The sequence below is a fragment of the Chrysemys picta genome, chromosome 11 (genome assembly GCF_011386835.1).
Source record: "Chrysemys picta bellii isolate R12L10 chromosome 11, ASM1138683v2, whole genome shotgun sequence".
Classification (NCBI taxonomy): Eukaryota; Metazoa; Chordata; order Testudines; family Emydidae; genus Chrysemys; species Chrysemys picta.
The window spans coordinates 40,003,669-40,018,758 of NC_088801.1; the positions used below are offsets into that span (position 1 = coordinate 40,003,669).

Below are 15,090 nucleotides of genomic sequence, written 5' to 3' on the forward strand. Positions count from 1 at the left end.
ATAAAATTAGGTGACCATCAAAAATATGCACAGTTTAAGGAACTGTTAACTTGTGCATAACCAGCTGAAGGAACACAAAACAAAATACATTGTTCCTGAGCAGGACCTATTTAATTCCTTGGCAAAATATAAAGTAAGGTGTTTAGAATTTGGAGGATAATTCTCACCACATGCTTATTTTATACAAACTCAAATGTTGGCTCTCAATTACTTACAGAATCTTGTAATCATTTCTCTTACTATCTGAAAACACTTAGAGTAAGTATTAGTTTTCAAGATCCTAAATACTTAGAACTTGGACCCTGAATGAGTAAAACCATATCAAACCCAAATGTTCAAAATATAGCTTATTTGTGTACGTTTACCTTGCTTCTGTTTTTCTCTTGACCCTGTTCGAATACAGTGGCCTGTCCACTCTGAGAAAAGGTTAGGCTGCTACTGGAAACCTGAGGCTCTTTGTGACTGTCCCCAAACCAAGAGAAAGGTATGCAAGTAGGAACAGGAGAGTCTGAATCTGATGCAGATTGATTGTTGCCAGAGTCTTCCAATAACTCTCGGGAGCCTCTGAAATAAATAAATGGAATGATAATTGTCTTGCAATAACCTGCTGTATGTCTTTCTAAATGGCATATTAATCAAAATGTATGTATCTTAGAAGGTTAATATAAAAATAATTGCTGAGAGTTATTTAACATCTTTAAAAACATTCAAGATGGCTTAACACTTTCAAACCAGTATCCTGGGACTACTGAGAATTACTCCCGAAGTGGCTTTTCTTGCTACATTACAATATAATTTTTGCTTGCAAGCTGAATAGAATTTGTTTCATAATATGAGTAACTAACATGTAAAACTATTTTCCTTATTTCATAAGCATAGAATCCCATCTTCCCATCAATGTACTGATTTATGCGATATTTAATTGCTCTTATACTAACATGTACTTGAGCCTTAAGAATAACAGTAATGGTAGTTAATTATTTTTAAGAATGCAATATATATTTATAAAAAATACCGGCTATCCAGAGAGCTCCTTGGATTTTCCTTCTCTTGTTTCTTGCCTTTACCACCAGATTTCCGTAAACCTCTGGAAAAAAACAAAAACAAAACAAACAAACAAAACAAAAAACAAAAAAACATTTTTTTAACTACAATTACTACAATTTAATGCTTTATATCAAAAGGAGTTAAATATTTGTTAGGTATTAATACAAATTTAATTCATAACACATTCACAAAAGTAATTTAAAAAATACTACACACAGTGGAGCCCAATTTTGCAGAAAATCTTTCATGTGATTTAAGGTGCATTACTACGTACAGGCGAAGACATGCAAGAAGGAAGGAAAAGATTTAATTTAATAATTACACTCCTATAGAGTGTATATGCTAAAGAAATAGATACAAGGTCCCCACCCCAAGCAGTTTACTATATAATGGATAAAAACACCAGTACTGATACGTTTACCATTGGGAGATAGAGGAGGTCAACAGAGAGAAAACCAGTTAAAGGGGGAAAAAAAAAAATGTTGGACTCAGGGCCTGTGTACTCATTTCACAATGGTACCAAATTCCATGTGAGCAACCCCTACGTTCCACAGCAACATTTACTCTATGTCCATATATTTAATGACCCAAACTTGAAACAAATTTCACATCAAGTGGCATTTTAAAGGACAGGGGTGGGGGGTTTTCTTTTGCTATGCTCTCCAGTCAGTCTGACTCCATCCTCAGGTTCCTGCTATGCTAGATAGGTGGCTTGGCTGCGTTGCCCTCCAAAGTACCATGGAAAGGGGGAAGCTTATATAGCTGGCTTTGTCAGCTGTTCTCTTCATCTCCCCAAATCTCAGCTGTTGCACCATCCTCCCAGCAAGCCAACATCTTAATCTATACTTTTGATTCTCCCCTGACCCTCTCTTCCCAGCCTTAAACTGGACTGCAGATTTGACTCCCTGGTGCCCTGCTGCCTGCCTCTGTGGAACAGTGTAGTGAGCATGCATTATAATCTAATCCCATCCATGTGAGGAAAGGTAGGGCAAAATAGGCACCTGCAAAACAGGTAGAACCAAGCAGAGAAACAGAAAATACTGGGCTCCTGGCTCCAGCAAAAAGGTTACATTCTGAACATGGTAAGATACGAAAACAAACAATTAAAGCACCCAAGTAAGCATAACTCTGCCCTGTAGTGTTGCAATGCAACAATCTTATGGTTAAGGCATTTTAGTGTTTAGTCTAATTTTAGATTAAATTTATTTTAAAAAAAAAAAACATTTGCTAACCTCATATCCTGGGGGTAATAAAGTAAATGGAGACAATGGCCATATTTGCTAAGGGCAGTTCATGGCTTCAGTTCCATTAATAATAATCATAATAAAATTAGAGAGACAAGGTGAGTGAGGTAAAATCTTTTAATGGACCAACTTCTGTTGGTGAAAGAGACAAGCTTTCAAGCTCTTCTTCAGTTATACTGCTACAACACTACTGCACACAATAAGATGGTGGCTGTTTTGAAAGGAGGCAATTCTTTGAGGAATTCTCTGACAAACCACTCTCCAGCCTCTGCTTAAAGGAGGAACTTTAACTTACGAAGATTAGTGGCAAAAAGTGATCACTAATCCTAAAAAATATTTCAAACATTTGAAGAGGATGCATTATTGAGATACTAAGATCATTCAGGAGAAAAAGTGTCTGTTGTAAGTGCAAAACATATAATTTTGTGTGTATGTATTATGGAGCTGCAGCTGGCACCTCCATAATACACATAACACAATTATATTATAAGTACACTGTCCCACAAACTATGTATGTGTTTACACATTTTGTTTTGGTAATTCTACCATGCCAAGCACGAGAGCGAAAGTGGACAAGGACCAAGTGGGTATTAATATATGCTATTGGAGCTGGAATTACCGCAGCTGCTGGCACCAGACTTGCTCTCCAATGGATCCTCATTAAAGAATTTAAAGTGTGCTCATTCTAATTACAGGACCTTGTAGTAGACTGCTAGCTAAAGGAATTTAGGAATCTAGATATCGGACCTTGGGGGCAGGGGAGGAGTGGGAGAAAGAGTATCACAAATGCACAGGAAAAGTATGTTTCACAATATTTTCTATTTAAAGAAGATGGTAACTTAGCATAAGTAATATTTAAAGCCTCCACCAACTCATAAGTCTCTTACCCAAAATCTGGAAATCTCCTTTTGGCCTTTCCTGATGACGCAACATCATTTGTTTCTCCTGTCTTGTCTTCATTTCTCTTGTCATCTATGTGAAAAAAGAAAAATAAATATTCTGTAAACTTACTAAAGCTATCTGTAAGCTTTGAGTGTATTTGTTAAGATGCATGCCGTTCCCAACAACAACAAAATTTAAAAAGAAATTCAAAGCATAAGTTCACAGTAATTAATTCACATCACTGTACAGCTACAGGAGTAGAAAACTAGTGTTAACTGCATGAAGTGGATAGATCTTTCAACTTCCCATTTAAAAAAAAAAAGCAATTGCATCTTGTACAATAATTTTACTTGATGTAAAATCCTTAAATTCCTGCCACCTTGTTTTGATACAAGAATGGCTTAACAAAATTACATTTTGTTATGTATTCTCTCAAAAAACCTGTTAATGGAAACTTAAGTTTTATACCCACAGAGTCCAGGAAAATCTAAAGTTAAGGTTGCCTCACCATTCCTTCAGTCTGTATTCCATTTTCTCAAGCTATACTCATCTGTGTCCTTTCCTTAGATGTTTTCAATCAGGTCTTTCTGATTATCAAAACTACACAAGTCTGTAAGCACCCAAATTGTTGGGTAAATATTAACCCTTTAGGTTAGCCATAAAGAAAGGAGATATTTTACACCCTAATTTTACTAATTAGCATATAGATATACTGACAAGAGATTTTTCCTTCTGTTTTCCTTTCATTCTGGTTCTGCTATACTGCCATTTGTCAGTAACATTGTTTTTGGTAAGTAGCATATTTTAGCTCCTCCAAATGATAAACTCTGTCATCTTAAATTTGTTTTGCTCAAGTCTTACTTTAAAAGGGGGTACAAAGAGAAAATGGCTTCAGAATGGCCAAAATATAAGTTCCCAATTCACATTATCTGTCACACACCTAAGCTAATACACACAGAGAGAAAATAAGCTGTACTAGGTATTAAAAGCAGCAAATAATATAATAAAGCCGTTTGGAAAATATTTTAATTGAAAGTGAGCACACTAGCAAAAGAATTGGTATGGGGGTGTGATTCAATGTCATTGGCAAACTAATGGCAAGGAGATGGGTTTTTGTTGGGTCAATGTTGTCTAAATTTAAGATACTATTGCTTTTATGTTAGAATAGATAAAAAATCATTAATAATTAAAAAATAGATTTTTAAAAAATTAAATAAAGATTTACTTTTTTAAACTAAACATTTTAAATTTGAAATTGATAATCTATTAAAATAATTTAAATTAAATACAAAAATAACAGAGTAGGACATATTTGCTGCCAAATGTTAATGAAAGTCAAACCACTAAACTGATAGAAGTCACTGGCTAAGTATCTGGAACCAGAGTTTGCTGAAGTGCTAAACCAGCTTTTGATAGCCGTAGTCTCTTTTGCAGATGCACAGAGTATTTTCTTCATGTCAGTTTACTCAACTAACTCAGTTCAATGACTAGTTCATAAAAACTAGGTGTGAAGAGGAGACCGACTAGTTCTAAAATCTTGAAGGACCCAGTGACCAGAAATAATCAGCTCAATTCACTAAATACAGATAATAATTCCTGTGTTTGATCAGTTTTTAAATGCAAAAGATGTTTTGATAAAAACTTTTCTCTTTTGCTTCCCAGGACACTGAAAGCATTTTATTTAATAAAAATGTTTGTTCTTGTTCATTTTTAATTGAATTTTCATCCAAGTAGAACTTGACACAAATCACAAGTAAAAAAATTAATTTAGTAATTAAGAAATGCTGTCACCATTTTCTAGCATAAAATTTAATTTTATATTTTAATATAAAATTTATGAGTCTGAATAAATGTAAATGTAACTATATAATTGCTTAAATAAATGCATATATAGTGCGTCCTCCTGCTTAGCAAAAAGAAGCACCAAATGTAGTATAAAGATCGTATTTAATCCACTGAAATCAACATGTTTTAATGATTACCATCCAATGACACTCAACCTTTCTTTAGGAAAATAGCTAAAAACTATAAATTCAAATCATGATTAAAATCAATGGTTTAAATCGAGGTTTCCTGATTGCTGATTTAAATGATTAAAATCAGCGACTCAAATTGCTTTAATACAAAACAGAGTGGACTGATTTAAAGTTTGTAAGATAATTCACTTAACTTTAAGCCTTTTTTTTGGTAAATGTATGAAATATTTAGGTTTAATAAGGGTAACCCTCTAAGTCAGAGCCTGAAAAGTTGTTCTGCCATTGATTTAACTAACTAGTACATTGGAACTGCCACACTAAAACAGATCAGTGGTTCATTCAGTCCAGTACCCTGCCTATGACAGTAGCTAGTACAAGAGGCTAAAGGAGAAGGTGCAGACAACTACAACTATAGTTGTAGCTCATATGGGAAGTTTTGTCATAAAATCCTATCAGTTGTTGGCTTATGCCTTGAACTATGAGGATTTACACTCCCTCCAAAAAATGTTTAAAGCCTAGCTAATGAAACTGTGGATATTCCCATTTCCCAAATAAGCATTTGATTTTTTTTAATTCCCTAAACTCCTCACCTCAGTGACATCTTATAACAATAAGTTCCACAGGTTCATTATGGATTGTTAAAAAGGTATTTTCTTTTATCAATTTCAAATTTTCTGCCTTTCAGTTTCATTGACTGACCCTTTGTTCTTGTACCTTGTAATAGGTGCATAGGAGTGCTCTATTTATTTTCCCTATACTATTAATGGTTTTGCAAAGTTCTATCATGTTCTCTCTTATTTTGGTCTTCTCTAAAATAAAGAGCCCCAGTGTCTCCCCATATGGAAGTTTTTCCATGACTGTAATCATTTGTCACCTTTCTCTGAGCCCCTTTTATTTCTGCAATATATCTTTTCTGATATGGAATGAGCAGAACTAAACACAGAATTCCAGTGAGACTTCACAACTGACTTACACTGAAAATATTAAATGCCATTATAAGTCTACTCAATTCTTCAAGTATCCTAAAATTTTGTTAGCTTTTTTGATCACTGTACATTGAGTAGAGATTGTCATTGGGCTGGATGTCCACAATGACACACAGGTATTTCTCTTGAGTGGTTAGAGTTAAATTTAGAACCCACTGAGTATGAATAGTTGTAATTATTCTTTCCAATTACCTTACATTTGTCAATAGTTAATTTTATTTGCCATCATGCTCTCCATTCAGATAGCATTGTCAGTCCTCTAAAATTCCTCAGTCTTCCTCTTGTCTTGACTAACCTAAGTAACTGTATCACCTGCAAAATTTGCTACTTCACTGTTCACGTGCTTTAGTTTGTCGATAATACCAAGCCGGGAGGACTTGCAAGTGCTTTGAAAGATAGGATTAAAATTCAAAATGATCTGGACAAACTGGGGAAATTCAATAAGGACAAATGCAAAGTACTCCACTTAGGAAGGAACAATCAGTTGCACACATACAAAATGGGAAATGACTGCTTAGGAAGGAGTACTGCAGAAAGGGATCTGGGGGGTCATAGTGGATCACAAGCTAAATATGAGTTAACAGTGTAACACTGTTGCACCCCCCCCAAAAAAAAAAGGCGCAAACATCATTTTGGGATGTATTAGTAGGAGTACTCTAAGCAAGATACAAGAAGTAATTCTTCCACTCTACTCCACTCTGATTAGGCCTCAACTGAGTATTATGTCCAGTTCTGGGAGCCACATTTCAAAAAAGATGTGGACAAATTGGGGAAAGTCCAGAGAAGAGCAACAAAAATGATGAAAGGTCTAGAAAACATGACCTACGAGGGAAGATTGAAAAACTGGGTTTGTTTAGTTTGGAGAAGAGAAGACAGAGGGGACGTGATAACAGTTTTCAAGTACATAAAAGGCTGTTACAAGGAGGAGGGAGAAAAATTGTTCTTAACCTCTGAGGACAGGACAAGAAGCAATGGGCTTAAATTGTAGCAAGGGCGGTTTAGGTTGGACATTAGGAAAAACTTCCTAACTCCTCAGAGTGGTTAAGCACTGGAATAAATTGCCTAGGGAGGTGGTGGAATCTCCATCATTGGGGATTTTTAAGAGCAGGTTGGACAAACACCTTTCAGGGATGGTCTAGATAATACTTAGTCCTGCCTTGAGTGCAAGTGACTGGACTAGATGACCTCTCAAGGTTCCTTCCAGTTCTATGATTCAGTAAATCATCGCCTTTCCAATGATACAAGTCCCATCTAGCATAAAGTAGATCTCAGTTATAGCATATTCATATCATAAGCATATTTTCATAAAGAATATGGAGTGCAAGGAACTGAACCAGAATTCCATTTTTTAAACTGGAACAAAGACAGAAGTATTGATTCCAAGAAACTGAAAATTCCAGCAATTTTACAGTTTCTTCAGGATGGTCTATGCACAGTCCTGATGTACAACTCAGTAGGATCCAGCTTTTCACCCTAGGAAGGGTCTTCAACTCAGACTACCACTTTTCTTTGGCTTACTATCCCCCATGTTATCAAATTTAAGAGCAGTTCAATTGACAAAACCTCTGCATCAGCCCATCTTTTCCACTTGGGATCTCCCTATAGTATTGTAGACCCTTATGTTTACTTCCTTTGAACCTCTCAATTTATTGGATCCATTTATTTTAACAATTAAATGCATTTCTTATTGGCAACTACATCCGCTGGGTGGATGTCTGAAACCGCTGCATTCTCTGTGGAAGAACTGTACCATATTTTCATGAGGCAAAGTAGCTCTTAGAACAGCTTCTGATTAAACTTCAAAATGAACACTCCACTCCGTACTTCCCAAGACACTGTACTGCTTTCATTTTGTTCTAATACAGCCCAACAGAAAAAAAGCATGGTACAAGCTGGATGAATCTCGCTCTCTCTCTAAGCAATGAATATAAGAAACTATGTCCCTATTCATTTAATACTACTCAAAGAATGAAGGAAAGCAGTCATTAAAAACTCCTGTAAGCAAGAGGATATATTATATTGCTGAAATATGTGTCTACCCCATTTCCTGAGAGGATCAGGGCCCATATCACAAGGTTAATGAAAACCTCTTGCAAAAAAAAAAAAAGTATTGGCTTCAGTGGATATGATATGGTAAGCAACAACCTGATTTTCAAATCACATTCACTAAATGTTACAAAATGGATCTTCAAGCATCGACACGAGGGTGTTTCAGTCAACAGTCCTTAAGTAGATATTTCAAAGGCTTCAATCAGGGCTATCTGTCCTTACCTCTTCCCCCCCTCATTTATTTCCCACTGCTCACTAATTGTCTATCAGGGAGGAATAGTGGAAAAATGATCAAGAATGGAAAAATTACTTATCTGCTAATTTTCTTTATTCTAGGAATCTCTCAGCCAATTTGGCCCACTCAGTGGAAAGCAAAATACATGTTTTTCATTAAAATATTAAGCTTTTATGGCAATGCGTAAAATTACTTTTTTTTTTAATAAATGTGTTAAAATAAAAAGTTATTAAGTAATGTTTTTATGATTTGGAATAGCTTCTGGAAGGCAGACAGAACAAATATCACCCTGAAAATATTACAGCCACCCCAAGGCCTGTATATAGAGGAAGGTACAATATGGTCAACCGAGGATTAGTGGAGAGATTGCTAATTTCCTTTCTTTTAGTAGGTGAGTAAATTTTTTCATTCTAGGCACATTTACCATGCACTTATCTGCCTCCATGTTACACAGTTGCCTCACGTTTTTTAGATCTTAAATTACTCGGAGTAATTTAGAAAATGTTACTGGCAAATTTTTCCACTTCACTGTTCATCCTCTTCCAGATAATACATTAAATACTTCCTAGGTGCATCATACTAGGAATCTAATTCCGTGTTGAACACTGTATATTTATTCCTACCTCTTATTTTCTATCCTTTCACTTCAACAATTTCCAGTCAATGACAGAACTTTATTTCTCATCTCATGACTTAGTTTCCTTTATGGCACTTTAAATCAGGTTATTTTGCAACAAAAAAGTTTAAAAACAGACATTTATTCCTCCAAGAGAATTTTATAAAGAAAGGTAACATTTTCCAAAATGTGAAAGAGCAGTGCAACTGTTTAAAAAATAAACAGACCAACTGATACAAGCTGTATGGCTGGGATAGGAGGTAGAAAAGATTGTTCCTCCACCATTAAATATAATTGGTAGGCATTAAATTTCATTAGATAGTTAGAATCCAGCCCACTGAAGTACCATTTAATGTCATTTTGTCCAGAGAATAAACGTGCAGTATTAGTAATCTATCATCTTTGATGTACGGCGTTAAACTCTACAACTCCACCAGTTTTAAGACAAGCTCTTGAAACACTTCCTCGGGTCACCAAGGGAAATTTCCGTACTCTGTGGCAATACCTGCTTATGGTTCAGTGCAGAAGAAAACAAAATCATTTGCACCTTATGTATACGCTATGACAAGACAATTTTTGTACAGTCAAGTGTACAGACCACTTCAGTGCTAGCACTCCAGAGATATGCTGAATCAGTAGATTACAAAACAGCTGCTGTTGGCTGAGGATCTAAAAATGATATTGTCCATTGCAATAGAGTGCAATCATTATCTGCCTTAACACAGCTTGTTAACTGGTGAAGGAAATATTTGCCTTACAAAATATTTAATCTGGTTCCTTTTTCAATTACTCTATGAGAAAAAGACCATATACTTTTCTTGAATTATGACTATTAGTGAGCAGCATGATTATAATCTGATCAACCTTCTCACATTCTTTGCATCCTAAAATATGAAAGCCCTAATACAGTAACTCGCCAGAATGTTCACAACCTGCTATTTTGCTTGAACATTCAGCTCACCTTTGGAAAAGGTCAGGTCATTGCTGAAACTTTGCAGGAGTTAATTGACATCAGCTAAATGAATAAGTCTAAGGTCATGGCCCAAAGAAATGATGAGCTAAACTTGTAGTACGTGTACAGATGATAAGTTTTTCTAAAATATGTACTCTAATTCAAATAGGAATTATTTCAGGGAACTTCTGTGGCCTGTATGATACAGGAGGTCACATTAGATTATCACAGTGGTCCTTTCTGGCCTTGGAATCTATGAACTTCCCCCTTCCCTACTTCATTAATATACAGCATGCTGTCTGACTGCAAATGCCCACCCTAGCAGGGAGCTTGCTATTTTTCAGCAGTGCTGTATGTACATGATTTCTAAAGTGCTTTTGGATCTTTTAGCATGAGAAGCCTATCAAGGTACTTTGGCTAGGCTAGTCTGTTATTTTAAAACTTGAAATACTGTGATAAACTTCATGCAAACCAATGTTTGGATATTTACTTGAAAATATTTCAAAGGGAGAGACATGGTCTAAGGAGACTGAACACAGGACTTCGTGCTAGAAATCCATGACTGATATAGACTCTCAGGCCTTGGCAAGACAAATTCTGCCTCAGTTTCTCCTTTTGAAAAAAATGGAGATATAATCAATCTAATAATGCTGTGAGGGTTCAATTAATATTTGTAGAACACTATTTTTCATAGTTTTAAGTATTAAACAAAATCTTCATTTTCCATTTTAGATGCAGATTACACAGAAATTAGCATGATACATATTGTTCATATGATGAATAAGAAAGTCCAGTCTCCATAAAAAAGGAGTTGTATCAAGCAAACAGTAAACAGAGCCATACCCTAGGTGTCTAACACTGAGATTTTGTCATCTAACTTCATGCTCATGTTGTGAACCCAAAGCCTGACATGAACTGAAGTCAGAGTACCATTTTAATTTATTTTCTTAAATTTTCAGCATCTTATATTTAGCAATTTCAGAGCAATCTAGCCTGTGTCTTTTGTTACCAAGCATCAGGTTCTGAATGCTAGAGGCTGCAGTATTACTTGTGTAATTACTGTTATCAGCATTTTCTTTTCTGTACTATTTTTAAGCTCTTTATTCTATTAAATTTAACATTTTTCTTTCTATCAAGAGTCTTGTTCATTACAAAATACTGTGTCAGCTATTTTTCTATAAGAACAGGGGAAGAGTTATTTATCAAAACATCAAATGAAGTGTTTAATATTTAACCCCTGGATGCTGGGATGATAGTTTGCTTCACTGAGCTATGTGTGCCTGTGCAAACTAGTCATCTTGGATTCACTGCAAAATTAGCTGAAAATGAGTCTTGAATGGTTTGTTTCAAAGGGACATTGAATAAGACGCTTTTAGCCACTTGGTTGCTGCAAGATGTATCAAGATAGGGAAACTCACCTCCAGCATTGCTCCAGGTATGAAATTGGAATGCTGGCATTTAAACAGCAATGTAACATATATGGACTTTAAGAAGTAATGTCCCCCTCTGCACAGAGGCTGCCACTATTCAATCATCTATATCTAAACCCTGTTCCAAAAGAATATAACCCACATCATCTCCATTTTTCAGAGTAGCAGCCGTGTTTGTCTGTATCCGCAAAGCTTTCCTAACCTTGCTACGGTATGGACTAGGTATCCAGAATATGACAGTAATACTACATTGCTAAAATTTTTAACTAGTCTCATAGCATACAATTAATTTTACACCAAGAATAAATTTTACATTAGAATAAGTAGCTTCTCCTTTTCTAGGCAGAGAATGCAATAGCTACTGTTCAACACTAATTAAAAAAAAAAAAAAAAAAAGCATTTTGACCCAAAGACCCTCAAAAAACCTTTATGACTTACCTTTAGCCTCTCTTCCTTTCCCTTTTGATTCTCTGTGCTTGACATTCTTGGAATATGCTTGAGGAGAACTGGGAGTTACATCATCGCTAGGAGGAGAGTGAGTAGTACTCGTGTTGTTTTCATTGTTTGGTTTGTGTATTGGAGAAGAGTGAGTGGAAACAGAAGGACTTGACTCTAACAAACTCTCTGTGCTTTCCACTGGTTCAAACTTTTCAATCCTTTGATCTGCATTGTTCAACTGGGATAAAGTTAGCTTTTCTGTTACTTCTAAAGACTTGACTTGACATGCTGTACCAATTTCTCTATTGGGGATAGCATCCTCTGTATCCTCATCCTATAAATATATTTTAAAATAAAAGAGGTTATGGTAAATATAGTATTCAATTGTGCAGTCATAACATTTATAGTAAAAGCCTTTAAAAAAATAAAGTATTACAAAAATCAATCTTAAAACTTAATATGCCAAAGAAATTATGTCGACTGTTTTCTGTTTAAAACGTAGGAGTTTATTTTTCCTCAATGCACATGGAGATTGACCTTATAAACTACCTTTATTGTAATACAACATTTAATTTTAATAAAAACAGACTTTCCATATTCCTCAAGCTTTTATGATCGGAGGACATAGATTATACTGGGATAAGGGGCCTGCATACAGACAGATAATTATACTACCACAGAACACAGAGAGCAGTCATCAGTAACTAAATTCTGATTTTATTAATCATTTGCAGTTATCATCTGGAGCGAATTTTCAACTTTCTCCTCTTTCCACAGCTCCAAAAGCCAAAATTTCCTCTTCATCTGAACCAGTAAAACCCTCAGATATGCCTTCGTTATCTCTTGAAAATGGTGATTTCATGAATTGTGTCATCTTCCTAGGCTCCTCTCGGGTCCAACTAAATAATTCTACTAAAATCATTCAACTCCTGCCATTTCACACACTCCTGAAATTCTTTAACTGGGGCTTCCCCACATCATCTGCATCAAGATCACGTTTTTTGACCTGACCTTCAAGACTTAGCCAGAATGTTCTACTCACAACTCCAGTCTCTTTCCTTTCTATTTCCCCTCTCGGTTTTCCCAGTCAAGAAGCCCCCTTTCTGAAATCTGGTCTTTTTGACATCCACAGTGTGGAGAAGGGCTTCACCAGAATATACATGCCAGCATGCAAAGAATGTTGACAGGACAGTACGGTGGAATGCCAACATTCTCTTCAGAAAAAAAACAAAAAAAACAGGAAGGGTCTCTAACACCACCTTCTCTTTGCACAACTTGGTATAAGGTAAAGCAGTAACTATGGCCTAAAGCTCACCTTTTGCAAGCTTAAGTCACTGCCACTAGGATAATGACCTTCCACATAAGAAATGTAAGGTCACAGAAAAGGAGTTGTCATCAGTTACCAGGACTACACGAATATGCCACAATACAGAGTTGTATCCTTGATGGGCGAGTTTGTCTGGGTTAGTGAACACAAGCACTCCCAGCCCATGCAGAAAGACTACTACCAAGCATTTCATGAAAACATGGCACCAATGCCCAAAATCACATTTTTATTTTTTGAAAGGGGGAAAAAAAAAAAAACCCCACACAATATAAACAGGAACTGACAAAGAAAGGCAAATAATTTTAGAAAAGGATATACTATGAGCCAGAATGGAGGTAAACAATCAGGCAAAAGGAACTCCTTCTCCAGAAGAGGAAAGCAAAACTGGCTTGAAACACATGGGCAGCAAAATATATAGCCGGCTATGTTCCCTTTAAGCTGCGCAGCTGCCAAAGAGTCAACCAAGTGCTGCACACTTGATTAGCAGAGACATGCACATCCGGCGACATGTGTTCAGGTGCCCCTACTCCCGCTGCTCTGCAACTGCGTTGCTCCTGCCCTCTGCCTTGGAGCTCCCGGCCAGCTGCTCCCACAACCCTCCTGCTCGCTGTGCAGAGTGGGGGAAGAAGGAGGTGCTGATATCAGGGTGTCCCTCTCCTCCCTACCCATGTACACCATCTCTGCAGAGCGGGGAAGGGGAGACAGGGCTCAGGAGCAGGACAGAGCTGCTGTGGTCTGAACGAGCCTTCTGGTGAGTGCCTCTCTGCTTAAAGGAGACAGCGCACGGTCTCTCACACTTCCCCAGCAGCCAGCACACACGCACGCACACTCACACACAGTCTTTTTCACATTCACCTCCCAACACGTGTTGTTGTTATTGTTTTCTTGGTACTTCCTGCAATGCACATATATTCTCTATAATTCTATTCTTTCAAAGTGCTGTTATTTTAGTTTTTTGAATGGTGTATGTATTTAATAATTTCATTTCTCTCTTATGCTTAAATTTAATTCTTTGAGTAGTGAGTTCTAAAATGCCTAACCTGTCCTGGCTGGTTTTTCACAAAGGCTGTTTTTAAAAAGTTATGCATAGAGGGTGAACATTGAAGGAATTGTTCACCCAACCTAGCATGAGCATCAGTTTTAGCTGATTTGATCTAGTTTAGTTTAAGAAACGTCATAAAGTTGTGTGAACAGCTTACACATTTCTAGCTTAATGGTAAATAATTCTTTAGTGGATTTACTGATTCTAGTCAGAAGTCACAAAGTAGAACTTAATTTTGGATAGTTATTTTAAATGGTGAATATAAATGAAAACAGTGTACTGAATATATATTATACATAGATATTGGTACCTGTAGAACGGATTTCTGCTGTCCAGTTCCAAGAGATTCTTTTAGCTTTGATCGAGAAGGTGGCTGACGTTTTACTTTCAGAGCAAGCTGAGCTTTTGCTTTATGGGCACTAGTATCTAATCTTGGAGTATCCCCCATAAAAGTATCAAAGTCTGCAACAAACATAAAATACTTACAAAAAGTTGTGCCAGGAAAGTTCTCAAACAAATTAATCTTAGCAAAAGTCAAGTATTTTCTGTTACTTTCAGTATACATCTTCAAAAGTAAAAACAAAATTTCTCTCATCTGCTAATTGTTTACCATTATGAGAATACCATTTTATATGAACGTTGTGTCCCTATATCTGTCAGTCAGAGATGTGGCAGCCAATCTGAAAGTAGGCTCTTTCAGTCCCTTTTCCTCCAACAGACATCTCCCCACTCCCACACCGGAGCTGAGAATTTCCAAAACTGCAGAAAAACAAGTTAGGCTCCTCCAAGTTTTCCAAAGAGCCACCTTCCCTGAGCCTGACACCTGACTGGAAGCAAGAGATCATGAAAACCTGAATCTTATTTGT

The 15,090-nt window shown here is 36.3% G+C and overlaps 1 protein-coding gene across 19 annotated transcripts in view; it reads right to left on the bottom strand.

The window, feature by feature from the left end:
- The window catches only part of LOC101939908 (neurabin-1-like), an 81,343-nt gene that overhangs the window by 24,798 nt on the left and 41,455 nt on the right, over positions 1-15,090 (bottom strand). For all 19 annotated transcript variants that reach the window (XR_010591301.1, XR_010591302.1, XR_010591300.1 and 16 more), the window contains 5 exons: positions 14,535-14,686; positions 11,856-12,189; positions 3,179-3,263; positions 1,016-1,087; positions 366-564 (listed from right to left, as the gene is read on the bottom strand). Coding sequence is in view for 16 of the 19 variants with exons in the window: in XM_065560757.1 (XP_065416829.1) it covers positions 366-564; positions 1,016-1,087; positions 3,179-3,263; positions 11,856-12,189; positions 14,535-14,686 (842 nt within the window). In the remaining 3 variants the exon portion in view is untranslated. The remainder of the gene's footprint in view (positions 1-365; positions 565-1,015; positions 1,088-3,178; positions 3,264-11,855; positions 12,190-14,534; positions 14,687-15,090) is intronic.